Genomic DNA, 27286 nt, shown 5'->3' with positions numbered 1-27286 from the left:
TCAGCATTCAATTTACTTTTCTAAAGCATCATTAATCAATTTGCAAATTCGGAGTTGGCATATTGAAAATATAATGAATTGAGGGAAGGGACTGTTTCTAATCCCTCTCCAGTGTCTACTAAAATTATCGATAATTACATGGAAGATAATAATGCCTGATAGTCTTCTTATAAAATATTTTCAACATGGGACAAAACTGTACGAAACAACACAGGAACATCTCAGAGAGCCAGAACTTTCATGACAAATTAACATTCAACAAGCCATTTATGTTTATACAGCTTTTAAACTATAATCAAGAAAATAAATAAGTGAGTGTTAACATTGCTCAATAACAGATTTCTATATACATGTAACTATCAAAGAGAGTTCGTATATAAATAACATGTTAATTATTTTGTATATTATTATGAATGAATGTACTGTACACTCTGATTTGATGAACACTCCCTACACATCCAGAGGTGGTTCATAAAGCAAGTTACACATTTTTTTTTTCATTATTAATGACTGGAGTACAAATTATCCCAAAATGTATATATATATATGTATTTATATATATCATATATGTATGTGTGTGTCCTCCTTTTTTTTCACTTTTAACATAGAACTTTACAATCCATTATGAATTTACCAAGCAAAGGATTGCAGTTACAATATATGTCTGGCAAAGCGACGATAATGATTTACTAACATGTTAAAACAGAATACTTTCTTCTTAACATGCCCACGAATCAAACTTGTTCTACAATCAGCTTAGTAATAAAAAAAATAGTTTGTGCAATATTTCATTCAAATTACTTACATGTTTTTCATATTGTTTAGTAAGACATTATTCTTTATTTGTTTAAAGGTACAATCTTATGCATGCCAGAAATACTTGTGGATATCTTCAATCTCAAATCTTCTTTACCTCTCCTTGTTTCTCTGTCCAACCCTGTGGCTTGTTCAGTGTCTTTGACTGATGAATTTCGATACAATATTTCATAATCACTGTCACTTTCATCCTCTTCTTCACCCTTCTCATCATTTGACGAATCATCTTCCAGCCACCCTTCCCCATCAGGCTTGCCATCACTCTTGTCGAGTTCTTCCTCCATTTCATCATATTCCTCTGGAGAAATATCTTCTGAAGAAGAACTATTAAATTCCTGCTTTTGACAATCCTCAGTTCTCACATCCTCCTCATTGTCTCTGTGTGGCATGGGCATCCGAGAACCCCTCTTCCTCGATCTACGCAGGTGTAAGAGGTTATTTTCATGAACTCTGTAAAACGGTGACTCTCGTAGTTTCTTTTTCCTCATCCTCTGTCTCTCCCGCTCTTTCTCTCTATACGCAGGGTCTTGCCTCTGAAGTCGACGTAAATTTCTCTGTTTCTCAGTGTATGCCAACCTCTCCTCAGGGGTCTGCATGAGGCGGCGCAATCGCTGACGCTCCCGGTTGCGTTCTCTCTCGCGTTCCCTTTGTTCTTCCGTCATATTGGCCCTTGCCTTCTTAGTGCATTCTCTATTTCGTATCCTTATTCTATCCATGAGATGTTTAGTCAACCAAGGTACAGCTGGTTCTGTGGGTAAATCAGAACAAGGACCAACTTCCAAGGTTTGATTACTTGAGGAACAGGAAACATTTGGCATTTCAGTGAAATTTCTTTGTGGAGAGTCTGTTTCAGTCTTAATATTTACAACCTTCCAAGGATCATACCCACTGCCTCCCTGATGGCCGACATGACTTGGTATGCTAGAAGGTGACTTCTTAAACTGAGACCTCTCTCTGGCAACAACCTTTTCAATCTCAGCAAGCTTCTTCCTTCTCATTCTGCTCCTCTCACGGTTTTTCCTTCTTTCTTCCTCTCTCTCCTCTGCTGTCTGATTTGCCCTTCTTCTGCGCTGTCTGATTTTGTTCTTAATCTTCTCTAGTTCTGGCTTACTGTAATTGCCCTCTTGTTCCAGTAGCTCAATAGATTCATCTAGTAGTATGTCACAGTTGGTAGTTCCCTCGGTAGAGCTAGCTGTAAAACCAGGATCTGGCAATGGGTTGATATGTCCTCCCACTTGAAGATCATCCCTCACAGGAAATCCTGCTTCCTCAGTCACTCCTACAGTACTGTCACTGATTGGAAGTTCTTGATGCTGCTTAGGTTGTATCCTTTCATTCACATCAGTATTTGCTATACCAACAGAACTTTGGTCACACGCACTTTGAGTTTCCTGTTGTTGCTTCTCACTACTGCAGCTCCCTTCTCTTTCCTTTTGCTCAGATGAATACCTAGCTCTCCTCTTTACCTTATCTTCTTTTTGCTTTATTTTCTTCAGCTCAATGAGTTCCTCCACCAAATTTTCTCTCTCCTCCTGATTCAAATCTTGATGCAACAGCTCCCAGTGTCTTTCTGTTATTACCGACTTAAACATCAGCAAAGGATTGTTTCGAGCTCTTCGCTTATATTCTCTGCTTTTCCTCCTCTCCTCAGCTCTCTGCTCTTCGGTCATATGAGCTCTTCTTGTTCGTTTTTGTTCTCTATTTATCCACTTCTTGACGGCCATCAACTCTGTCATGATGGTTTCTTTCCGGGCAGGATCAAGGTCAGGCTGCAGCAATTGCTTCCTCTGCTCCTCAGTCATGATATGACGAAACTCAATGAAAGGATCCTGTCTTGATCTACGTTTTCTCTCCCGATTTTTGCGTCTCTCTTCCTCCAACTTCTCATAGCTCAAACGTGCTCTCCTACGTCTCTTAGAATCACGGTTCTTAATTTTGAGCAACTCATGCAGTTCAGCCAACAGATCTATCTTCTCCGAGTCTGACAAACCTTTTGCAATCAAACTTTTGTGTTCAGGAGTCATGACGGAAGAGAAAGGTCTGAACGAAAGATTTTTAAGTATAGGATCCTTTTGCTTTTTCCCCTCAGATCGGGCGCTTTTTGTTTTTGTAGATACCACCTTTGATCCTCTTGATCTTAACTTTCTTGCATTACGTACAGGGCCTGAAAATGATCAAACCCAAAGATAAGAAATACTTAATATCAAAATATTAACTTGGAAACAAAGAAGACTGAAAATGTAGCTACATACAGTGGGAACCCATCGGCAAATCACACATTATGACAGTCTTATGAAATGGGTGGGTGTTTCAAAGAGCTGTTCGTAAGTTAAAAGCGACTTAAAGAATTGTTAATCGTTTCTTGTTGTAAATGGTATTTTCATTGGCGATGGGTTAGTGTGGAAGAAAGGATCACTGGTCGTTCTTAAAGTTGCTCTTAACTTATGAAAAGCTTTAATAAACGGCCCCTTGTGGTACAACTTTTGCTGCTGCAACAAATGCTCCAAGTAGGGGTTTCATATAGCTGTTCGTAAAGTTACACATAATGCATGAGTGGAACATGGTCTTACATCCTAAATCAATTATAGGGATATAACACTTAGCATTAGAAAGGATCACCAGTCGTTGAGTGTCGTTACCAACAGCTTCGTGAAACACCCACCCAGCTTTATTTCGTCAAAGATTGACACTGTTTCCCTAGAGATTCAGTAACAAAAAAAAACTGACAAAGTTATATCAAGGTAGATTACACACTGTTTACAACACGCCTAAATATTATCCCTGACCTAATGAATCCATTTATGAATATTCACCTTTGGATGGTATATGTGAGTTTCCCAGAGAACCTGAAGGAGCAATCTCGGGGGTGTCTAGGTGCTGGAAAGCTATTCCTAGAATAGAAAAAAACATACAATATTTTAGATTATGAAAATGTCTAGTAAAACAAGATTATTTGAAACTGTGTTCTAATTTTACAATCTGCAGGAGCTAAAAACTTCACAGTCAGTCGGCAAGCCCTGAAAAAGTAGCTTCTTTTATCCAAGTGATATTCATGACTAAAGGGTTTTTGCATACAGTGGATTAAAAAACATTGTTTCCTCTTTATTTGAAATGCATTCAGAAAGATATCTGATATCAGATCTGTTACAAACTCAAATGGTTTTCGGAACCTTTTTACGTATTATCAACAATAACCTTTAGACAATAATGTGGTAACAGGATGACTTTAGATGGTTTTGGATATATGTTCAACTTCATACAAATGAGAACGTAACCCTATTCCCTTTGTTTTTTTTATATCACTTTGAAACCGACTATACCATAATCATTCACAAAATACAATTCATAAAATGATACAATACTATGTTCATTGACAATGACCTTTGACCTTAATCATGCAACCTAAGATTGGTCAGTGATGCTTGATTACCCCTACACAGTCAGTCGGCAAGGCCTAAAAAAGTAGCTTCTTTTATCCAAGTGCATGACTAGAGGGTTTTTGCATAGTTAATGAGCTTGGTGCGAACCAAAACACCTCTTTTTATTCGGCCATTGCTGCTCTAAATATTGACCAAATTTCATGTTTTTGGTATCCTTGTAAAGAAGAAGAATCATTCATTCAGGTCATGTGTTCGGATTTTTAAAAGGATGTTGGAATATAGGGAAAAGTCTTGATCTAAAACATGAAACAAAATATTTTTTAATGCAACAAAAGTTGTTATTTTCACATTTAATTTATGTTTGAGCACAAATGATTTTTAGATCATGATAAAGGTGAAGATCTCAGCTTTAATATGATATAATTTTTATAAGAAGATGAATTTTAGATGGGTCAGCAGCCAGCTTTTCATAGGCCAAGTACATTTAGCAGCTCAAAAACAAGAATACTGCGCTCTGATTTGGTCATATAGACCACACACCCACGCAAATTCCAATGTTCCCCACACTGGGCCTCTGCAAGGTCACACTCACCATGTGGTAATCTCTTCAAATTACCCGCGGCTGTTGTTTTGAAAACATTATTCAGCCAATCAGAACTCTGGATTTTATGTTACTCAGAAATTTCAGAAATCTCGTCTTGCATCTTGATGGAAAAAGCTGGCTGCTGACCCATCTAAAACATGCCACATATCAAGAGTGACATTGTAAGAAAGAATAGAGTTTGAGCTTTCTGATGATATAAAAAATGTTGCACAATTTTCAAGTGAAAACAGAGGAAGAAAATTCTGTTTGATGCATCTTTTCAGGTAAAAAATTCACTTATTTATCAAAATATTTCATTAAAAAGAAGTGACCAATATACAAGAGTAACATTTATACTTGCCCATGGTACAAAAATGATCAATATTACTCAAGGAGAAAGTGGTTAAATTCTTTGAGAAAGAAAGTCTCATAATTCACGAGATTTTGCAGGGACATGAATTCAGCCACGAGAGGACTTGGATAAATCCTGCTCATATGCTCATTAACACAGGGGCTTGCCGACTGACTGTTCACTATAAAAGACTTTTCTGCCACATATTGGCAGGACATTATTTTGAACACTAAGTAATTTCGGATGAGTCTAATACCTGGGCCTTGATATGTCTTCGTACAGGGATATATGTTTCCATGAAAAAGATAAGAATCATTATCATGATTTACCAAAGTATTTTAACCTTGAAAATATACTTGTATTTTGGGATTCTTTTAGTTGAATAATCGGCCATCATTCCCTCCCATATCTACATCCACATTGCCATTACATTACATACTCTTCTATGGACCAATCTAGTCTGTTTTCAATCTTTTGAATAAATCTGTTATCAATTTTTCTTCATTCATTCAGATGGACCATAGAGGAAAAAACTGGCTGGATTATATATTTCAAATACGCAATTAGATCTTATGATTTATATTAAAAATGAATTGCAACTTATCGTTTTTGCTTTTAGATTCTTGCAAAAATTCATGTGGCATGGCAAGAAACTTAACAGTGGAGCATACCTGTGTCATTGGTATTTTGCAAATCAGGGTCTGGTGAGGGCCAGTCTAGATCAAGGAAATAATGAAAAGAAATGACAACGAAATCAATAATAATAACAAATTATAATCAATCATTAGGTACCAGGTAAAGTTGATATATCCCCCTTTACAGAGGTACATAATTTTAGGAGGAAGGGTGTAAAACATAGTTTTGGGGCTATAATCATTTTACAATAAAGGAATGGTAGGAAAACTCAGGATAAAATTCCCATTGATAGCTTTCTAAATGACAATAACTTAAAGGTCAAGTCCACCCCAGAAAAAGGTTGATTTTAATCAATATAAAAAATAAAACAAGCATAACACTGATAATTTCATCAAATTGGATGTAAAATAAGAGTTATGACATTTTAAAGTTTACTTTTAACAAAACAATTATACGCACATTTCAGTGACATATAAGTAAGAGAATCAATGATGTCCCTCACTATTTCTTTTTTATTGCCGGAATTATAAATTATTTTTAACTTGACAGAACCATAAAATAATTAAACAATGGTTATACCACATGTTAAGGGGAGGAATACAACTTTGTTTCATATGACAATAGTGAGCAAAATAGATTTCATATTTCATATGATAAATAACAAAAGAAATTTAAAGCAAATAAAAAAATCTGAGGTGGAGTTTGACCTTCAATAATTTATGACCTAGACAGAGTGAGTCAGAAAAAAATGTTCCATTAGTATGAAGTTGTGTGGTCTAAAGAAAGAACATCTAATCATAGATTTATCGTTATGTTCTGATAGAGTTATTCCCCCACTCATCTTGGTACCATTTCCATACAGAACTTTGCATGCATGACTGACTATACGATCGAGGCAATCTCCAGAAGGTCGTAAAAGTTGCGCCAAGAAGTTGGTTTAAGAATCAAGCAAAGTGTGAAAAAAAGTAATTGTGTGCATGCAAAAAGACACCCACCCACAATTCAACCGACTAGCACATATTCACACCTCCACACCCACACATCATCTTTCTCGCACACATTCACCCAAATATCCATCTCTACCCACATACACGTTCCTTAAAAAAAAACTTCATAGACCCCTCATAAAGCAGTGTTTACATTTCCTCATCTCCTTATCTCATTGGTTGTCTTTGACAGTGGTCAACTGTCCATTTGCTTAACTTCAACATTGCTTGCCTGATTTGGAAGCAGTTGCTTATGGTGGGTCCTGTGTGGATATGTGTGGGTATGTGGCTGGTGGTGGTGTGTGGGAGAGGTGATGTATTCTTTATATGTGTGTGGAATTATGTCTTCCTGCATGCGCACAAGTTTCTCTTTTCATACTTTTTTTGCATTCTTCACCCAGTGACTTCGCGCAACTAAAGGGGGTGTTGCAAGAAAAAAAATTAGCAATCAATTGCAAATATTCTGCTGCAATGTTATAACTGATAGATCAACGTTAGCTGTAGCAAATCGGATTAAACTTCATGTTTCAAGGAACAGATTAGCAATCAATCACTAATTTGCAATTAATAGCAAGACATATGATTGTATTAGGGGCCAAAAATAGACTTGCGATTGATCACAAGTTTCTTGCAACACCCCATAAGAATTTACGACCTACTGGAGATTGCCTCGTAGACAGTTATGCATGCAAAGGTCCGTATGAAAATGGTACCAAAATGAGCGAGCGAATAACTCTTTCAAAACATTTCAATTGGTCAATGAATAAAGTGTTCATACTTTAGACAAGACAACTTCAAACTGATGGGACATTTTTTCCCCACTCTGTATAGTGTAAAAGCAATTGTGAGGGGGTGGTGGGGAATATGATTTACCAGTCAAATTCAAATTTTCAAAGGGACAATAAAAAAAGGGTGATATGCCTCAAGAATCATTAGTATGGTTGAAATGTTTGTCTAAGTTTCAGTTCAAATTAATCATTTTTACCAGAAAATTAAGTTCTGGCATGAATGGTGGCAGGGGTGGGATTGTTACACCACTTATTCTTAGAAATCAATGTATTTTGTTTACAAATTACAATGTATATACACACTTGTGATTTTGCTTCAAGAGGGAAAACTATTGAGTTATATTAACAATTTAATTGTAATCTTTTACATTTTGAATAAGAATGTCATGAGGATAAAACAATTACATGGCGAAGTAAATACCATTGCAAAATATGTATTCATACTAATTCTTAAAAATTGCTTGACATCTGGCGCTATTTGATATTTCACAGGAAAATTCTCATAAAAAAATGGAATAAAATAAATCAAAACAAAAATAAAACATTTCAATCATAAAATGCCACTTCAGTGCAAAAGACAAATGTAACTTTCAGTTTATACTACGTGATATTAAGTCATTAACCAATATTGCCTACTTTGTGTAAGGCTTACAGGAAATAGAGAATTCAGAGGTCAACAGGTTAACAGAATAAGATATCCTAAATATTTACCCTACCTTCTTTTGAGTAGATGAGCAATGGTTGAGAGTGTTCCTGAAGCTGGTCAAACTCAATGGCTGCTTCATGCTGATGGCGGAAATCCATGCTATATGACAATGACATTGGGTCATCTTCCTTGATAACCTTAGTAGAGAGTCCAGAGGAAGCCGGCCCAAGGATATGAGATGATGATGGTAGTGATGACAACATCAGTGTTGATGTTGATGATGCTGAAGATGATGACCCTTTGGTATCTACACAGTGTCTTCTCGATTGTTGACCCAAGGTTGTAAAAGAACTTGGTCCAGCAAGCTGTTTGACATGAGAACCCTTTCTAATACCAGTTGGTTGTTCAATGAATGCAGGTGATGCCATTGATGCAAGAGACTGAAGAACAGTAGACGCCTTGGGTTCCACATTGGACATGACATAGTCCAAGACTGGACGGCCTGTACTTAATGTATTGGAAGAGGCAGGGACAATCCTCTCTAGGGGCCCTGGACTGGATGCAGGAAGGGACATGTCTCCAGCATCTGGTATATCATAGGCTGCCATGATTTCACTGAGCTGTGCATCATCTTCCATCTCAGATGACATCTTGTCAACAGCCTTCAAATGAAAGAAAAATAAAATGTTGATGCAAAATAAGCTTGTTCTATTTGTACCTTAGCATTGAAGGAAATCATATCTTTATGAAAAAAAAGAAAGAAAAAATAGCAAGTTTGAATGAAATCTGGACAAAGAATATATCAGAAAATTATGGCTGTTTGAGAATATGACAACATATAAATCTCAATTTGGCATTATAGGTGAGTTGAGTGTAACAAGTGGAAAGGACTTGAATTATTTTTCAATATTGGATCCAAAGGAAGAGGCAAAAGGAGTTGTCTCTTCCGTAAATCATTATGACACCATATAATGACAAGTTTGAAATTCCCAATATGCCAATTGTAAATTTTCATTAAATTCTTAAAATTCACTTTTTACATAAAGACGAAGTTCACCCTGATGTTTTAATAAAAGCATAAATAGCAGCTTCCCCATATTCCATGAGTTCCATTTTTAATGAAATGTAATGAATGAGATATTTTTCTTATATGATGGCATGAAATGTTGTGTCTGAGTCACTGGCGGATCAAGGGGTGGGGGGGACAGCTGGCCGTGCCCCCCTTTTTTGGAGGCACAATTAACATTTGTACAAATCTGCCATTAAAAGCAGACAAATTTTTCCTCGGGAAAATGTGCGTCCTCTTTTGGAAAGTCCTGGATCCCCACCTGGTCTGAGTATATACCAAACCTGCCAAACACAAAAATAAAACAACTTTCCATTAAAAAAAATGGCATTTTGTAGAATATATATCGACATGGAGGAGCTGCTTATCTGTTAGATCACATTTTGAAAATTCATAACTCTCCTATTTTCGATTTCTGCTCTTATTAACATTAACTTATCAGGGTGAGTTAACTTCCTCTTTAAATTACTTGCTCGATTTAATTTTTTTCTTCTGATTTTTCTCTTGTAAAACAGCTTTCCATTTTGTCTGGATTACCATTTATTGATGTCTCTTTTTTTAACATGTACTGTATAATAATATTTTTATCAAACATATACATTTTCTTCTTCTGTCTCAGTGGCTAGAATAGTTATGAAAGATATGTTGTTTCATTCTCAGTTTGAAAATTCTTATTACAATGACTGCTATCATCATTAATTGTTATCATAAAAATTATTCTATGTCATTTGAGAGAACTATATAGTCTCATAATAGATCATGCTTTTGCTCATCAGCTCTTAAACATCTAGCATATAATCCTAATGTATCTCACACATGTTTTATCAGTTTCCAGATAAAAACAGTCAATATTTGTGACAATGATTATGCACCCCTCCCCCCCCCCCCCCCCCCCCCCCCCCCCCGTTTCCAGATAAAAACAGTCAATATTTGTGCATATGTGCATCCCCCTGCTCCGGCAGTGCGGAACCTGACGACACCGAGTTTTGATCTGGGTTTTCGCGCGCAAACTGGCTGAACAAAAAACTTCGGAGTAATGCTTGCGACGTAATGCTGTCTGCACTCCACTCGCGTGCACCAGATCCCGTCCCTCTCATTATGCACATATACTGCACAGCACAGACAACCTACATGTACAGACGATTGCACACACAACTCACACCAGCACACATAGGAACGCCTTTGTATGATACGTACCGTATACACTCCTCGGCTTCCACCTGACGTATGTACAGCTGAAATGAATGATATTATGTATGGTTTTCTCTGAAAAAAACTGAGCTTGAATGACTGAATAGTGATCAAGAATATCTGGACAACATTGTTATATTACAACTAGTTTACTTATCCGCGTTGATATATTATGAAATCGCACCAAATGACCGGACAAACGTCGCAATTTTGAGAAGGAAAGACAGACATACGTCTACACACATACATACGCCATTGAGAAATACACTGTTCAGAGATATATGCCTGGGATATATATGTCCCGATATATGTGCTGTTTTTATGATATCGGGGCGGGTATCTGGGAAAGGTTTATTCGGAAGTCTGACGTTTGGACGTGCGTACGGATAGCGGCTAGACATTCAAGACTTGGTCGGGGACTTGGTATATTCAAAGAGTACACCGTCTAGACAGTCAACAGAAAATAATCTTCATAATATAATCCAAATATATATTTTTTTCATAACTAATTATATGAATTTAGTCTGATCGAGTCTTGATTGAGCATTTCAAGGCAGGCTATCCACTATCATATCAGTGAAATAAATATATAGGCATATATCGGGCATATATAGACTATAAATTAATGCACGGGAATCATTATGCTCCAAATTCGAGAAGAAAAAAAGTTCCCGAAAGCTTTATAGCGAATAAGCGTCGCAATCACACTGAAGATGAGGCAATCAAGTAGGCCTATTTAGCCGAATGCCCTGATTTAGTAAAATAGTACATGCAGGCCTCCGCTTCATGAATGAAAATAATAGGCGGACCAGCCTGTACGTGTGGTTATTCAATCAAAATATTTTTCTCAATTTAATTTCATTTATTGTAATATACAATTCCTTTATTCTCCTTTAACATTGATGTCACGTTGCTATTATTTGTAATGATCCTAAACCCTTTGATATTTTATAGTTTAAGACATGATAACTGATTGTCATTGTTTCACTCGATTTTCTATAATGCCATATTTTTTTATTGTTATCATTTCAGTGTTTTTATCAGTGAATAAATTATACATTTAGCAGTTTTATGATTACTAACTGCTCCTTTTTGATAACTTAAAATTTCAGTTTGATTCATATCATCATTAAGTAAAAAATATTTGTTTATTTTTGTTCAAAGCATTTATCTTTTGCTTTAGATTTTTGCTTCATTTTCATGTATGATTTATTTTGTTCTTTATGCTTTCATCAGGTCATTGGTGAAGAACAGTTTTGTGCTGGTCTTTTTTTTTCTAATAAATAAATAAATAAATATATGTATATATATATTTTCGACTTTTACTTATCATCATGGTGAACTTCCCCTTTCTTTGTTTCAGGACTGGTCAATATGAGCCTGTTTGGAATTTGAATTAATCCCAAGGCCAAAGATCGCTTGATTCAGCTTCAACAATTAGTTTTGGGAAAAAGTGTTTGAATTTTGTATTACAGATGATAGATGATAGATAAATGGTATTTGTTAAAATTCTCCACATATTGCAGTTAACAAACTGAATTGCATGTGAATTACAAAGCTAAAAATACAAGTATATATTTCATTGAATACATTTTACAATACAATGTTCAAGTATGTAAGTAGATAAAATACAGTAGGCTATACTGTATAACATTGATCTATGATACAATTAAAACTATTAAAATTACATTCATGCATAACTGTGTGTTGTCAGGATCACTGAGAAAGATTTCTGGAAAGAAGAAGGCAAGGAAAGAGTACAGGGTTAGAGAATTAAGGTAGGAAAAGAAGAAGAAGAAAAACCATCAGGGAGGGTAAAATTGACCCTGACAAGAACACGTAACAAATACATAAAAAAGAAAGGGCAAGTTACGGCAATGAATATGAGGAATAATCATAACAGTAATATACAATACCAAAAGCATAATCATTCAAGGGTTTTTGTTGTACAAACTGATCAGATCAGGGATTGGGCTGTTCCACATACGCTTAGTTTTACATCTGGGTTCGTATATCTTTCTTGTTTTACGTAGATTTTTTGTTTGAAATCGTTGGGGAATGAACTGTTCAAACTGAACTGTAAATAATAATGTCTTTTTGAAGAAGGCGACACTCAGATCATTTCGACGTTTTTCTTATTGTTGTAATCTTGACAGAGTAAGAGCAGTAGTGTAACAATCATAATCATTTCTAAAAATAATTCTTAATGCGCGTTTTTGAATTCTTTCTAAGCGTTGTCTTTGGGCAATTGTGAGACCTCCGCTCCAAACTGGAGCAGCATATTCCAGTATTGGGTCAAATATAGCCAATGAAAATTGCAACTAAATCCTCGTGAGAAAGACCGTATTTTGCTAAAGTGCGGAGCATATATAGCAATTTTGCAAGGTCCGAAAGTGTAAAGTCATATTGATTTACTGTTCTGGATATATGTTATAATTTGTTTGTAAACGTATTTCGAACATTTTGTTTCCGATGATAATGTAAGGGTTGGATGAAGAATATGTTCTGAATATAATGAGAAAAGGACAATAGAAACATGTGGAGCTGCATATAAAGTTGGAATGGCAATGAAATGACATGATGTAGAAACTAAGAAATGAGAGAAACAGGTGTGTGACAATGGCATAGAAATGGTAAGTAAAGAGAAGTATGGAAAGCTAAGTGTAAAATAAACAATTAGATTAAACATGGAAAAATTCAACACTAATGATGTTTGAAATAATAAATTATTTTGCTATAAAAAAAAATGAAGTGACTTGCTGACTTTGTAAGTCCATGCTTCGACGAATATGATCCCTATTTATGTGCTGTTATATCTGCCTGCATGTTCGTTTCTCTCTCACCCCCCTCCCCTCTGCAGGGGGGGGGGGGTGTAGACTGAATGTCTATAGATCTTTACATCTCTCTCTCCTGCTTTCGCCTGGTCGCGGCGCCGCCCGGTCACTGACACTTACCGCCAGCCGAGCATTGTTTCAGAGCGCCATCTACGTGCAAATCAAATTTCATGATTGTGTGTTCCACTTCAAAATGATAACATCACCTCTTCCCAGGATGATGTTAAAATTACATATTCAATTCATATTAAAAAATAAATACCTTGCCGAATGATTACGGATCAACGCCTTGGATTCCATATACATTAATACCATAGGTTTCATAGAGGCCCTAACATCAATGACTGATTTATCGATTGATTGATTGATTGATTGATTGATTGATTGATTGATTGATTGATTGATTGATAGATTGATGGATGGATGGATGGATTGATGGATTGATGGATGGATGGAAGGAAGGAAGGAAGGATGGATGGATCCATTCATTCATACATTCATCCATCCATCCATCCTTCCATTCATTCATTTTATCAACAACTTTTTTAACAGGTTAACTAAAAAATAGAAAAATAAGAGTATCAAAGAGATTATGGAATAGGTCGTGCAGCTATTACCCCTTTTATCAACTAACAAAAACAGAACTCTTCGTGTGGTCTTGCCCTTGTCCACCTTCATACACAAATGGCATCGTTCAAATAGGCCTGTGAACTTGTGAAGTCCTATAATGACCTACAAAAGTTTTTTTATTAATATTCCCTTCCCCTTTTTTTCATTCACCTTTTCCCTGTCCTCGATTTTTCCTCTTTTTCTCCCCCTTTTTTTGCGCCGCCAGTGGGGGGGGGGGGTAGCAGCGGCCCCATCTATCCCCGCTGGATCTGGTTTACTGGCTATATCGTAATATGCCCGTCGTTATGATTATTAATCAAGTTATATAATCACTCTCATAAAAAGTTGAAAACAGATTATTTTATTTCTATGCAACAATCAGCAGGATCCTATAAAGGCATGAGATCTTGTCTATAGAAAAAAATAGGGTGCATGCATGGGACTAGGGTAGGCCTATATGCCTAACCAGGGGCGGGTCTAGATTTCCCCAATGGGGGGGGGGTCGAAAAAATATTTTGATCCACATGTTCGCCTATCGGCGGCTCAAAGATGATTTTGTTGGTTTCATTGAAGGGGTATAGTCCGAACAGTTACCTATTGGCATTATCTTATTAACAAAATAAATGTATCTCATATAAGCCCTAATTGAATAATGCGTGCGCGAAATTTTTTGAAAGTGTTATGTACGCCGGCCTGAAAATTGAACATTCTCTGTATTTTGATCATGAACAATATGAAAAGGAAGAATATCTTCCTAAACCAATAATGCGAGCGCAAAGCGCGATCTGGCAGTTTTTTATATTCCGACTGACTTGAAAAGTCAGTCGGAATTCAAGCACTATGAAGGAAAAATTGCAAACAGGATAGGGATCACACTTGTGACCGTGAAGCATGAGCTGATGTTTTTCTTATGTTCACCTATATAGGAACGGGAAATTCCGCTAAGCACTTATTTATTCGATTTGACTTTATTTACATATTTCACATAATTATGAATATAAAAAATACCAACATAACATCAGAAGAATTAACAGCGATTTGAAATCAAAGACAATTTAGAATATGGTGAAACATGCAGGAACCTGCATAAAAGGACAACGCTTGTTTGGTGTGCAGGGTCCATTTAATATGAAGTTTTAGTAATGTAAGAGAGAACAATAGAAATGAATCGATTGCATAACGAAATATTAAAATATTACAACTGTCGTGTTGATAAACAAATTTGTCTGCCACTATCACTCAGTCAGAGCGTATCAACAATATTTGTAAGAGTTACTATATAACCTACACAGGTAAATTGTAGAATAAATTAATTAACACCAATATACGTTTGAAAATATTTAGTGAGGTACCACATCCAAGACCGTTCCAAAACCTGGGTCCTTCAAAAGCTATTGTTCTCTGAGCAAGGATAGTGCGAGTACGTGGAAGGTGATAAGAGTAATTTTCCCGGGTGGGATACAAGCTACGTGGATCAGGCAATTCATCTTTTGAAAGCTGAAACATGAATATTCCAACATGAAATTTCAAGTAGGCCTGTTTTATTTTTGAAAAATAAAGGATTTGTTAGGAAATAATACCCAACTTGATTGATCACCTTAATTGCTCGTTTTTGTATTGTGATTGCAGTTTCCCCAAGCCAATATTCCATAATTCATTTGTGATGCAAAAAGTGAGAAATATATAAAAAAAAATGTAATTAGGAAAAAAATGTTTTAGTTTATTAGAATACCAGTGTTTCGAGACCAGTCACGTACGCAGGATTTTTTTTAAGGGGGGGGGGGTTCAAGGTGAATGAAATGTTGACAACCCCAAAAATTTAAGTTGTTTCCTACCCCAGGGGTGGTTTTGAATTCTTAGGGGGTATCACAATTTTTTTAAGGGGAGGGGGGGGGGGGTTGTACCCCTGTAACCACCCCCTGCGTGCGCCACTGTTCGAAACGATATTTTACATAATATAAACACTGACATTTCCAAGACAATTCATGATCAATAGCGTCCGTTGTTATCATATATAAATATAAACCGATCTGAAAAGGGATAGAGCTAATTCAAGGATTATAAATTCATGAAAAGGATATCTCATTATTTTTATAATCTTATATGCCTTATGAGAGCGCGAAATTTGTTAATATGAAGTCCTGAAAATTGGACATTTAAGCACTATTTGTAATGAATAGGACGGATTAATGTATTTTATGCGAGCGCAAAGCGCGAGCTGATTTTTTTTAATATAAAATATCATGAAAAATTATATCTAAGTTGTTTATTAGAATTCATACTAAAGTATTAATCCCTTATTCATGTCTCACTAATCAAAATGCTAGCGGACAGCGCTAGCTGATTAGTTTTGACAATCCGAGACTTGAAAAGGGATACTTTAAGAACTTTATGGAATGAGAATAGTTTTTTTTCACAAATAAAATAAAAAATAAAAACTGGATATTTAATTTAAGCTCTTTTTCAGCCTATTGATCTGAGCAAGTTATTTATTTCAGCGAACAGGCAATGCGAGCGCGAAGGAGCGAAAATGTCAAAATATTGAAGATTTTTTTTTTAATTTTCCAAGTCTTCCCCTCATTTCATTCACTCGGATCCTGTAATGGTAACTTGTATGGAATCCTTAATTTTGATTGGCTGTTGATCAGAGTTACCATGGTCGTTTTCATTGAACGGCAAATACCATAATTATAACTCTTATGCAACGGGGCCCTGGGGAGCGTTTCATGAAAGGACTTGTCGGACGTTTTATCCCGGCGTTTTATCCGACAAGTCCTGTTTTATCCGACTGTTAGCATAGTAACAATGCTTCTCAGCCAATCAAGGAAAGTTGTCGGGTCTGACAATTTGTCGGACAGAAACGTTGATGAAACGCTCCTTGCGAAGCTTCGGCGGCGGCCGGGGAAGCGCCAATTAAGCTCCAGCGATAATGTTGAATCACTGCCCACCCTTTAGAACATACAGTAAGCCCGGCCCCCGATTTTACAGGGTTTTCCAATGCTTTATGATTTGACAGAGCCCTACGTAAGTTTGAGTCAATGTATTATAGTGTGAAAGAAGTCCATTATTTTTGTCTTTATGTTTCTGTTTACAGGGAATCTGATAATGATGAATGATGGTGACAAATTGTGTTCTGATTGACTCACGCAGGTTGCTAATAGACGTGGTAGTGGGAGAGACGGATGCATGGTCGGGGAAAGGCAGGGGTGCGATCCCGGGGTGTGATGAGGGAGAAAGTTGCCCAAATGTGCAAAGCTGGACACACGGTATATCCCGAACTCGACTTGGACTAAGTAGGCCTACAGCTAACTGTAAGAGGTAAAAAGAAGACGTAGGTAGTCTAAAGTTTTTAATGGTTAATGATTTAAATTAGATGGAAGTTATACCTAGACCCTTTGAAACTCTTTATTTTTGCAGTCCTTCAAGTTGAAGACTCAAGTTGAGTTATCTAAGTTAGATGCAAGCAATCCTCCAAACCGTTCAATTTTTAGTTGAAATCACATTTGTCCACCATTGTTTCAAGAACTTCAACCCCAGCAACAGTGGCATACAGATGGGGGGGGGGGCAGGGCTTGGGGTACTTGCCCCTCCCCAACAATTTTCATGACCTAGAAAAAAAAGAGAAAAGGAAAGAGAGGAGGGTGAGATTTACTATTTTCTCAATATTGTGTCAAAATCAATCACAAAATTGGATTTCTAAACATTTACCCAGATAGACTATACCATATCGGGGTTACCTTTAAATTTTGGGCTCATTTCGCCACTGCTCGGTAATATACTTTTGTTCTTATTGTGAAAAATGAAAGAAAAAAAAATATAAGAAGGAATCGATCCGGAAGAGTGAAGACTATAAAACTAATAGCCTGTTTAAAAAGAAAAAGTAGTCTCTATGCTTGCATCGATTGAGAAACAGTTCAGAAAGACAATATTTCAGATTAAAATTCAATTTGAGAAAATTTCCTGAAATGCTTTCAACTCGGGGAACCTGATAGTTTACCCAAGAGGTCCATCAGTAATTGTTGCACCACTGACCAACCCGAGACTGGCCGTGTATTAGCAACAGAAGGTATATGAAGGCAGTATAAAGTATTCTAGTACTCTCCCTAGGATTCTGTCTATCCCCTAGGGTGACTTGGAGAGGTTCTGATGAAATCAAAACAATATCGCTGGGATGTTTTTTATTTTGATTATTTATTATTTCATTTCAAATGGCAGTGCCCCAGCTTGATATAACACCTCAAGTTTCGACAGAATTTGGCATATTGCTCAATAACATAAAATGATTACTTGGACCTACATGGGCGATTTTGATCATAAACTAGGATGATATAAACATGACATTAAAACATGAAAGTGGTGTTAAAGTGAAGGTTCTTAAGAAATGCAAGAATAAGCCAATATATTTGTATCATTTAAAAGGATTGTTTCCCTGGTTCTTTATTCGGTGTCCTTATTTAAACTAAATTGTGTACTTGTTTTAATAATGTAATGGATAACAATTTGAAGACATTTTCTAAATAATATTCATAAATGATTAATTTGTGAATAATTGATAACTTGACATGGATGAAAATAAGGTATAAGTTTTTTTTTTTAAACAACCCATTTTGACCTACTCAAAAGAGTAGTCAGTTTTGAAAATTGTATATGAATTACCATGTTGATGTCTTCAACATATTGAATTTGATGAAAAATGACAGGTTTTTAAGCAAGCTTTTTTTTTTGGTTTGCTTATATTTTGAACTCTTAATTTTCACTCTTGGTTCAGATTACCTAGAGGGATACAAATCAAGAAGGAAACACAGACAAGGATATCTCTACCTTTTCTGTATCAAGATTGAAAATAGCCTTTATGCCAGTCATTTTAATTCTCATATTTGTTTCACTGAAAAAAGACTTCCCCAAATTTTTATTGGAAATGTACATAACTATCATTGTTCCTTATGTGTTCTTGATCTTGTCTACTAAGTTACTCCCATTTGCCTTTTTATTTTTTTCTCATTTCCATCCTCCTTACTTTTTGTCTTTTTTTCTTTATCTCCTGCTCTTTCTTTTATCTTGTTGGTCTTCTTCTTTTTCTCATTTTTCTTCAATTCTCCTACATTTTCCACTTCTTCTCATTCTTCTTCTTATCCTTTTCCTTCTTCAACTTTTCTCCTCTTGCTTCTACTCCTCCATCTTAACCTTCTTTTTTTGTTTTCTTCCTTTTCCTCTTTTTTTCTTAAATTGCATCTTCTTTTTCTTATTGTCGTTTTCCACTCCCTTCTCCTCTCCCCCCTCCTCTTCCTCCTCTCCCTCTTCTTCTTCCTATTCTTCTTCTTTCTCCTCATCCTCTTCTTGTTTTTTTTTTCTTTCTCCTTTCCTTTTTTTATCCTTCATCACTGTGAATAAATGTCAGTGTATGGTGAATTGTGTATCTAAATAAAAATTTTTTTTGAGTAAGTCCCTGAATCTACCTCTAAGTTTCTATGTTTCTTTGACTTACATTTTACAACCGAATGATTGAATTCTGTAGCTTTATAGACTCCACAAAGACATACAATGATTTGGAAAGTGGTCTTATTGTGATTCAAAAGTTAAAATTTCTATTCAACAATCCTGTAAGAAGAGATAATGAATATTTAGCCTGTGATTTGTTAATTGAAAATAATAATATACGAACATGCTTATATAGCACATATCACTGCCAAATGCGTCCCTATGCGCTTTATTGGATATTATTTCCCTGGCTTTAGCCCCACAGCGCGGTTTCATTTCAAGAAATAAATTCCTGCTAGGTACCCATTTACCTCACCTGGGTTGAGTGCAGCAAAATATTGACAAATTTCTTGCCAAAGGAAATTACGCCATGGCTGAGATTCGAACCCGCGACCCTCTGTTTCAAAGTCCGAAGACTAATCTACTGGGCCACAACGCTCCACATAAAACTTCCCTGTATCATCCACATTTATGAAACAAGATAATAAAATAAGTTTTATTTTGTTCTTTTGCAAAAAAAGAAAGCCTTTTCTGTAGACTACGAATGTTTCACAGGAAAATTTTGTGTTATCATAAATGATTTGATTAGGACACGTTTGGTGTTAGAGGGAATTGGTCTAAGTGTCTGCTACTAGGGGGTTCCCTGCAGGAAGCATTGGGTCGGTAGATTTCATGTAATTGTGTTCATTTATATTGGTATTTCCTTTATAGCATACTCTGGAGGCAGTTTAACAGAGGGTTGTATGAAAAGTTTGACTTTATCCAGGAATATTTTGTCCATTCAATGTATTGTGTGTAGAAAAGCCTTACTGATAAGCCTCTGGTATATCGGCAACTGGCCATTTGAAATCCTTGATCTTATGATAAATTATAAGGCAACTTATCATTGTTATGCTTCCTACCAGTTCTATGATTTTTGTAAAATGTATGACAATATGTATTATATATATCTTTTAATGTAAATGAAAACCTGTTTTATTTTTTCTTTTAAAGATAAAAACATGAAAAACATTTAATAAGTAATATTCCCTCATTGTGAGAACAACATACAAAAAAATGATGATCTTAATCTTGATCCATTTTAGTTATATAGAATTTGAAAACACCTATTTTTGTTGAAAATGGTTACAAAAATGAAGACCTTTTCAAAAACCAAAAATATGACAGATGGTATCTCCTTGAATATAGAAGGTGATTCAAAGGGCATCAAGAATTTGATGTCAGTGTCGGTCAGATGTAATCATGAAAAGTAACTCACTATATTTTTAACTGTTTAAAATTCTATATTTATACTGGATGGTAATTTTCCAGGTATGCCCATAATTCCAAATTTGATCTATGAATGATTGTAGCACATTGATCCAGTCTGTGATGATGACTTGCACCATGCTGTTAGATGGGTCGACTGTAAAGCATTTAATTATCCCAAGTCATGCTGACCATACCATACTCATTAACTCTTTATATTTAAGAAATTAATAAGGCACGATACGGAGGAAGTTCAAGTCGCTATGAGCCGTGTGTTTGGAATCATACTTGAAAGCAGATGGGTGATCTGTGACAGCAAGATTTTAACCGACTTGCAAACATGCAGAGATAGGGAAGATTCTTGTGGACATGACTGGTTCTGAAGACTTCTGGGGTCCGTGAAGGTCAAGTCCCGAAAATGTTGATTTGAAAGAATAGAGAATAATCAAACAAGCATTATGCGGAAAATTTCATCAAAAGTCGGATGTGAAATGAGAAAGTTATGACATTTTAAAGTTTCGCTTGTTCACAAAACAGTGATAAGCACAACTCATTGACATGCAAATGAGATAGTTGATGATGTCCCACACTCACTATTTCTTTTGTTTTTTGTTGTTTGAATTATACAATATTTGATTTTAAAGATTTGACAATAAGGACCAACTTGATTGAAGCATACAGTAATAAATATGCTAATTGCAAGTGTTCAGGGAGGAATTAATCGTTGTTTCATACGACAACAGGGAGAAAATTTGAATATTTCATATGATAAAATACAAAAGATATAGTGAGTGAGTGATGTCATCAGTCTCCTCATTTGCATACCAACAATGATGTGAATATGACTGTTTTCTGTGAAATTAAGTGAAACTTAAAAATGTCATAACTTTCTTATAGTACATCCAATTTTGATGAAATTTTCAGTGTTATGCTTGTTGGAATTTTCTCTTTATATTCGAATCAACTTTTTGTTGGGATGGACTTGTCCTTTAAGGACTTGCAACTGTTGTAACTTTGCCATTATGGCAACTACCATGGTAACAGGGCTCAGCAGCCAATCAAAATCAAGGTTACCATGGTAGTTGCCATTATGGCAAAGTTACAACAGTTGCAAGTCCTTTGTGAAACAGGCCCCAGAATTTTTCTAGGCTATATATTCAATTACAATTCAAGAAAGTGTGAGAAGAGAAGAATAATGATTCCAAAATTCACCAAACATACATGTTCATATTTTAAAAATATAAAAAAATAGATATTTAAATTGGAAAACTAACTACTTATTTGCAAGATACATTTGGGGAATAGGCTTAAATGTGATACTCAAAATAAAATATTGAATATAGAGCATTTAAAAAATTATTACAAAATGTTTGGGATAGTCATTGTAGAATCATGAATTCACAATATGAGCTTTGTGAGAGAGAATTTTATTTGTGTAGATTTTCAGATAAGAGTCGGCTCTGTATGGATGATTAATATGGAACGAAATGCTGTGTTTTTACTGTGAAGGTAGAATGTATTTTTGATGCTTCACAACTGTTGGAGAGTTGAATCTTTGGAAAATCTGTCTCCGGAAATCTTGAATATCTTTTTTTTTCTAGAACAAATTGAGTTTTTCACCACGTAAGACCACCCTAAATATAACCATCTCCAATTTCTCCTTCTGATGTATTAATCCCAAAGGGTTTTTAAGTTGGTCCTATGATTTGCCTGAAACATCCTGTTTCTTTTCATGGATGGAGAACGGCTTTTAGAGATTGATTTATGGTAATACTCTTCTCCAACTTGGCTCCAGCTTGGAAATACGAGAGTTATGATCCATGAAATTCTATTTTGAAAGACTTTTCTTGCTGAGATTTAGGACCAGCCTGGCCAACCCATGCTCATGTGTTGGGAGGGGGTCCATTGTCAAGCGATCAACCAGATTTTGGATTAAATTCTTCCTGTAAGTCAAGTTCACACTTCACACTTGAATTTAGGTCGTAGTTGCAGAAGTTTAAATTTAAAAAAACTTTTGAGGTAAGAGTCATTTTTAGACTTGCATAAATGAGTTTTAGCTCGCAGCTTACAACCCATATGAACACTTTTAAAATGTCTGGCCATGTGTTTATCCTCTGTGGATTTTGGCATTGTAGATCATGTTCACACAACAGAAGTTTAAGCTCCAGCAGTCCCGTGTGAACGTGTGTAATAGGATCCATCCTAATTGAGTGATCAAAATCTGGTGGTTAACCTCTCGACTATTATTGTCTCCTCTCAAGAATGAAAGAGGAAATTACTGGCGAATGTTTGGTCGTGATGCTCATTTTAACCTCATTATAATTCTAATGATAATTCATCAATCCAGAATCACTCAGCTGCAAACACTCTGAATTGAAGCAATTGTATAATAAGGGAAAATAGATGTGCATGATTACATCCTTTGGTTGAACAAGTAGACCTACTTAATTTTTCAAATTAAAATCTATCTATTCTATTTAACGGAGGATTGACTTTTGATTGAGCCGAATACATATGATCTTGCAGGCTTTGTATACATCATACATTTAGGCCAACTATTTAAAAATCTCCAAGCAGTGGAACTGAAAAAATGGATTGTCAGTAAGATGTACTTTCGTATCATGTCTAATAATTCATACATGATTGACTTGATTGATGTAGCAATTTGAAACAATGGCCACTTTAGAGTTGAAAAAGGAAAATTTGAACAACCATGCCAGACCTGGACCATGCTAATGTCAAGTGGATACCAGGGGTGACCATGGGGTTTCGAAAAGCACCTTAAACAAGTATTTTCCATATTGGTGTGAGAAACACTACCCTTAACAAGTATTGGAAATAAAACCCTTGACAATTATTCCTTGAATACAAGTACAGCAATATTGGTCACCGTCGTTGGCTTCACCTGTACTTACATGTATATTGGGTTTAGTACCGCCCCATCTCCCACACCTCGTTCAAATCAGACCCTAAACACGTAGTGTTGGGGCAAAAAGTCCATCCTTTATAAAGCGTGTTTTAGTCTTTTCTATACCCTCGCAAATTAGACCATAAACCTTTAGCTTTCCTCGTGAATTTTTTCCCCCTTTTTCAGTATTTTAGCGTTTTTTACACCCTTATTACGTTACGTGTGTAACATGCCCAATCTTGAAAAAGAGATCCTTTTTACCAGTTTTTGGGGTCGGGCCTGGTATCCACTCGTCAATGGAAGTATAGAAAAATGATAGATAGAAAAACGTACTAAGAAAAAGGTGGAACTAGTCTGAATTTCTGCTACTTTTTAGGTCCATGGAACAGCCAAGGAGGTTAATATATTGTGCTGTCCTAGGATTTCTTTTGAAAATTAATTTGACTTGATTTGTTTCATTGTTTTCTTCTGCATTCATAACATTCGTATATTATGACATATGGGCGGATGCAGGATTTTCCAAAAGGGGGGGCACATTTTTCTGAGGAAAAATTTGACAAGCAAAAAAAGGGGGGCACACTTCTGTTTCAATGTCATTTTTACATTACAAAATTTAATTTTGATTCTGGGGGGTTACTGGGGCAAGGGTCGGCTGTGCGCCCTGGATCTACCAGTGATGAAAAATATGATATATTGGTTAGTAATATCATTCTAAACAAATATGATCTACTACCAATAATTTTAACATTACAATTTGCAGGAGGACTGTCATAAGCAGATTGCTTGAAAAAATGACACCCTCTGATTAAAACTGATTGAATTAATTTGTAGCGGTTATATCTCCCATCTTTCAATCTGAGGGACTTGAGTTCAAATCCCAGCCATAGTGTTTTTTCCTTCAGCAAGAAATTTACCCACATTGTGCTGCACTCAACCCAGGAGAGGTAAATGGGTACCTGGTAGGAAGAAATTCATCGAATGCCTGAGTGCCTGTAGGCAGCACGGCTATAGCCGGGGTAATGATAACATTATTGTTATGTGCAGTATACATAAAGAAATTGTGCAATATAAATGTATAAATATTATTTTATTATTATTATACCTATATGGGCCAGCTTCATTTTTCATATTGTAATAGGCACTTATATGAACTTTAACAATACACTATCTTGATTTTGCCGTAAATGAACTTTAATTAATTTAATTAAGAGTGATTTCTAAAAGAAATTATTAAAAATAGCTAATTATAAATATAAATATGCATAAGATATGAGCATGACAAAGCTAATTATGCCTAGAGAAAAGGCAGCTCCCTTAAAGGAGAAGTTCACCCAACAAAAATTTTATTGTAAAAATAGCAGAAAAAAAATATTGCAGAAGGTTTGAGATAAATCCATCAATGAAGAAAAAAGTTATCAGAATTTTAATTATTTGATTTGTGACGTCATATGCGAACAGCATTCCTACATAGCAATGGTAACAAATCAATGAAATGTCATGTTCTCAGAAAATTGAAAATGTTTGTTTTCTACAACAACAATTTGTGTCATGTAGGGCACCTGCTCGTTTATCATGTTTATGATGTCACAAATCCAAAACTTGAAGTTCTAATAACTTTTTTAATCTTTAACGGATTTTCCTTAAACCTTCACCAATATTTTTAAATTATTTTTCTGTTATTTTTACAACAAACCTTTCTTCAGGGTGAACTTCCCCTTTAAAGTCACCCCCCAGAAAAGAAGATTGTCAATTTTCCAAAATATTAACAAATATGGAGTCATATTTCTTATTAAAATAGTGTCAAACTTACATGTACAAACTGACTCTCTTTTATGATTGTCATGATTGTTAAATTCTTGGCACTCTATTCAACTTTATTTCACAGCTTGTTAGGAATTATTGGCACCAGGAGCCAAGAAATGTGACACAGTATAAAAATAAGTTCTTTATGAGATTTGTGTTTTATATCTGTCTTCAACAAACAATTTTCTTCAAGGCTTTAAAAGCTATACCCCATGAGGAAAGGAAGTTTTTATCACATTTGATACTCTGATCTACATGTAGGTCTGCTATTTAAATGGGAGCTAGATTTAAAGGTTATTTGAGATTTGATGGACATCATTTCAAATTTGAGTATTTTCAAATTGCAAGACTGCTCTCTAGTGCCATAGGCCTATCATTACAGAAGAGAGAATTTACTTATAACCTATGTTACAACATGATATCCCCACAATTTATCGCTATCTACCAAGACAATGCCTTTAATGACATAATGGCAGATGCCAGATTGACAGTTTGAGATTTAGTCTTCATATACATGTATATATGTGATGTCTTTCTGATTGTAAGTTCCCCAAATGAAGTACAGTAGTAAGCATTCTTAAGCTAGCTTTATTATTCAGATATTTTGTCCAAGTGCATTTTTGGATAGAGTTCTGTGTTGTTCACTTTTTTTAACTGAGGAGGGGGGTTTTAACCCTTGTTTTAAACAAACCAACTCCCTATGTGACTGTGCCATTGTGATGTGCCACTCACAAAATGACATGAGTTCAAGAACCACCATCAGAGGTCAGATGCTACATTATAGTGAGGTGTCATCACAATTGACAGTTGAAATATGACAGGCATGGATGTAGACAGGTAGTTATTTCATCAAATCTCTATACCACCCCCTTCTTTCTCCCCCTCCTGGTCCTTTTCATTCCCATATAATCCTATTTTGTTTATATCCAGAAGGGGGGGGGGGGGTGCAGGACCAGAGTGTGGAATGGGGGGGGGGGTCTCCCCTACTTTTTTTAGTAACAATGTAGAAAAATGTAAAATTGACCTTGAAGTTGTGATTTTATTATTGGTCACCCTCTCACCCCACCACCTTTAAAACCTTTCTGTGGCCTCTGTCCCCTTCGTGTATATTGTCAAAGGATTTAGAAAGCAGGTCCCGATTTTCAAGAAATTTGTTATAATCATTATTTTTGCAAAACTTATATTTGCCATCAACCTATCACTATTGAATCTTCGGAATAAAAGATCTCATTAATTGTTGGACTAGAAGACTCTGAAAATAAGCTCGATTAAGACGTAAGGGGCGTTTACTCCCAGGTGTTCTTAGCTTAGCTGTTCTCGTGAGAAAATGTTAGGCAACGATCACAATAAAAACATGAAGAACATGGATACATAACTCCACAGCTGGATGCTTGTATGCAGACAGACAGGTAGTTAGTTGTTTTGTCAAATCTGCCAAGTTTTGCAATTTTTCTTTTTTTTCATATTTTGTTTTAGATTGTGGGTCTCTCTCCTCTTCCCCCATAGAGCTGTGACCTGTTGTCACATGTATATTTCTCACAAGAAATCATCGATTAAGATTCACCACCACCACCACCACCACATTGACAATGATCTACAGGTTTTTTGTAGGGGGGGGGGGGCAATAGTGAAGTTATAAAAACAGCAATATTGTTGATGCAAAGCTTGATCTTGTCCAACTAATTTTAGGCGCTGACTACTCATGACCAAATGGATATATAAATTTGTGTGAGAATATAGTGATTCCCAAGAATTTTCTCAAATTGCGTGTAAATCCATGGAGCTGTTTAAGTCTTGACACAAACTCAAGGAGATATTGCTTGGAATTTGCACGGCACGTTCAATTTCATGCTGTTTATCTATAAGTACCTTCATTTTGTTGAAATTTGTTACTAATTCATTCTCAAGGTATTGACAATTATATCCAGTTTCAAGGGGGTCCATTCCACTCCCTAAGTTCAT

At 35.7% G+C, this 27286-nt stretch overlaps 1 protein-coding gene across 1 annotated transcript; it reads right to left on the bottom strand.

The window, feature by feature from the left end:
• Positions 1-562: 562 nt before the first annotated feature.
• On the bottom strand, positions 563-27286 carry LOC121414880 (trichohyalin-like). The gene is made up of 5 exons (XM_041607930.1): positions 27194-27286; positions 8258-8849; positions 5803-5847; positions 3630-3707; positions 563-2980 (listed from the first exon to the last, which is right to left on the bottom strand). Exons 1-5 carry the CDS (start codon positions 27284-27286, stop codon positions 840-842), a joined length of 2949 nt encoding a protein of 982 aa, XP_041463864.1. The 3' UTR covers positions 563-839.

The sequence above is a fragment of the Lytechinus variegatus genome, chromosome 5, assembly GCF_018143015.1.
Source record: "Lytechinus variegatus isolate NC3 chromosome 5, Lvar_3.0, whole genome shotgun sequence".
Classification (NCBI taxonomy): Eukaryota; Metazoa; Echinodermata; class Echinoidea; order Temnopleuroida; family Toxopneustidae; genus Lytechinus; species Lytechinus variegatus.
Note: the sequence above shows the minus strand (reverse complement) of the source record. Positions and strands in the feature narration are given on the sequence as shown.

Excerpts from the sequence above, each read along its gene's own strand:
- LOC121414880 (XM_041607930.1), bottom strand. The coding sequence starts at position 27,286 with ATGAACTTAGGGAGTGGAATGGACCCCCTTGAAACTGGATATAATTGT. Across the intron at positions 8,850-27,193 it reads CAAATTTCAACAAAATGAAG|GCTGTTGACAAGATGTCATC; the intron begins GTACTTATAGAT and ends TTTCATTTGAAG. Across the intron at positions 5,848-8,257 it reads GCTCATCTACTCAAAAGAAG|ACTGGCCCTCACCAGACCCT; the intron begins GTAGGGTAAATA and ends TCCTTGATCTAG.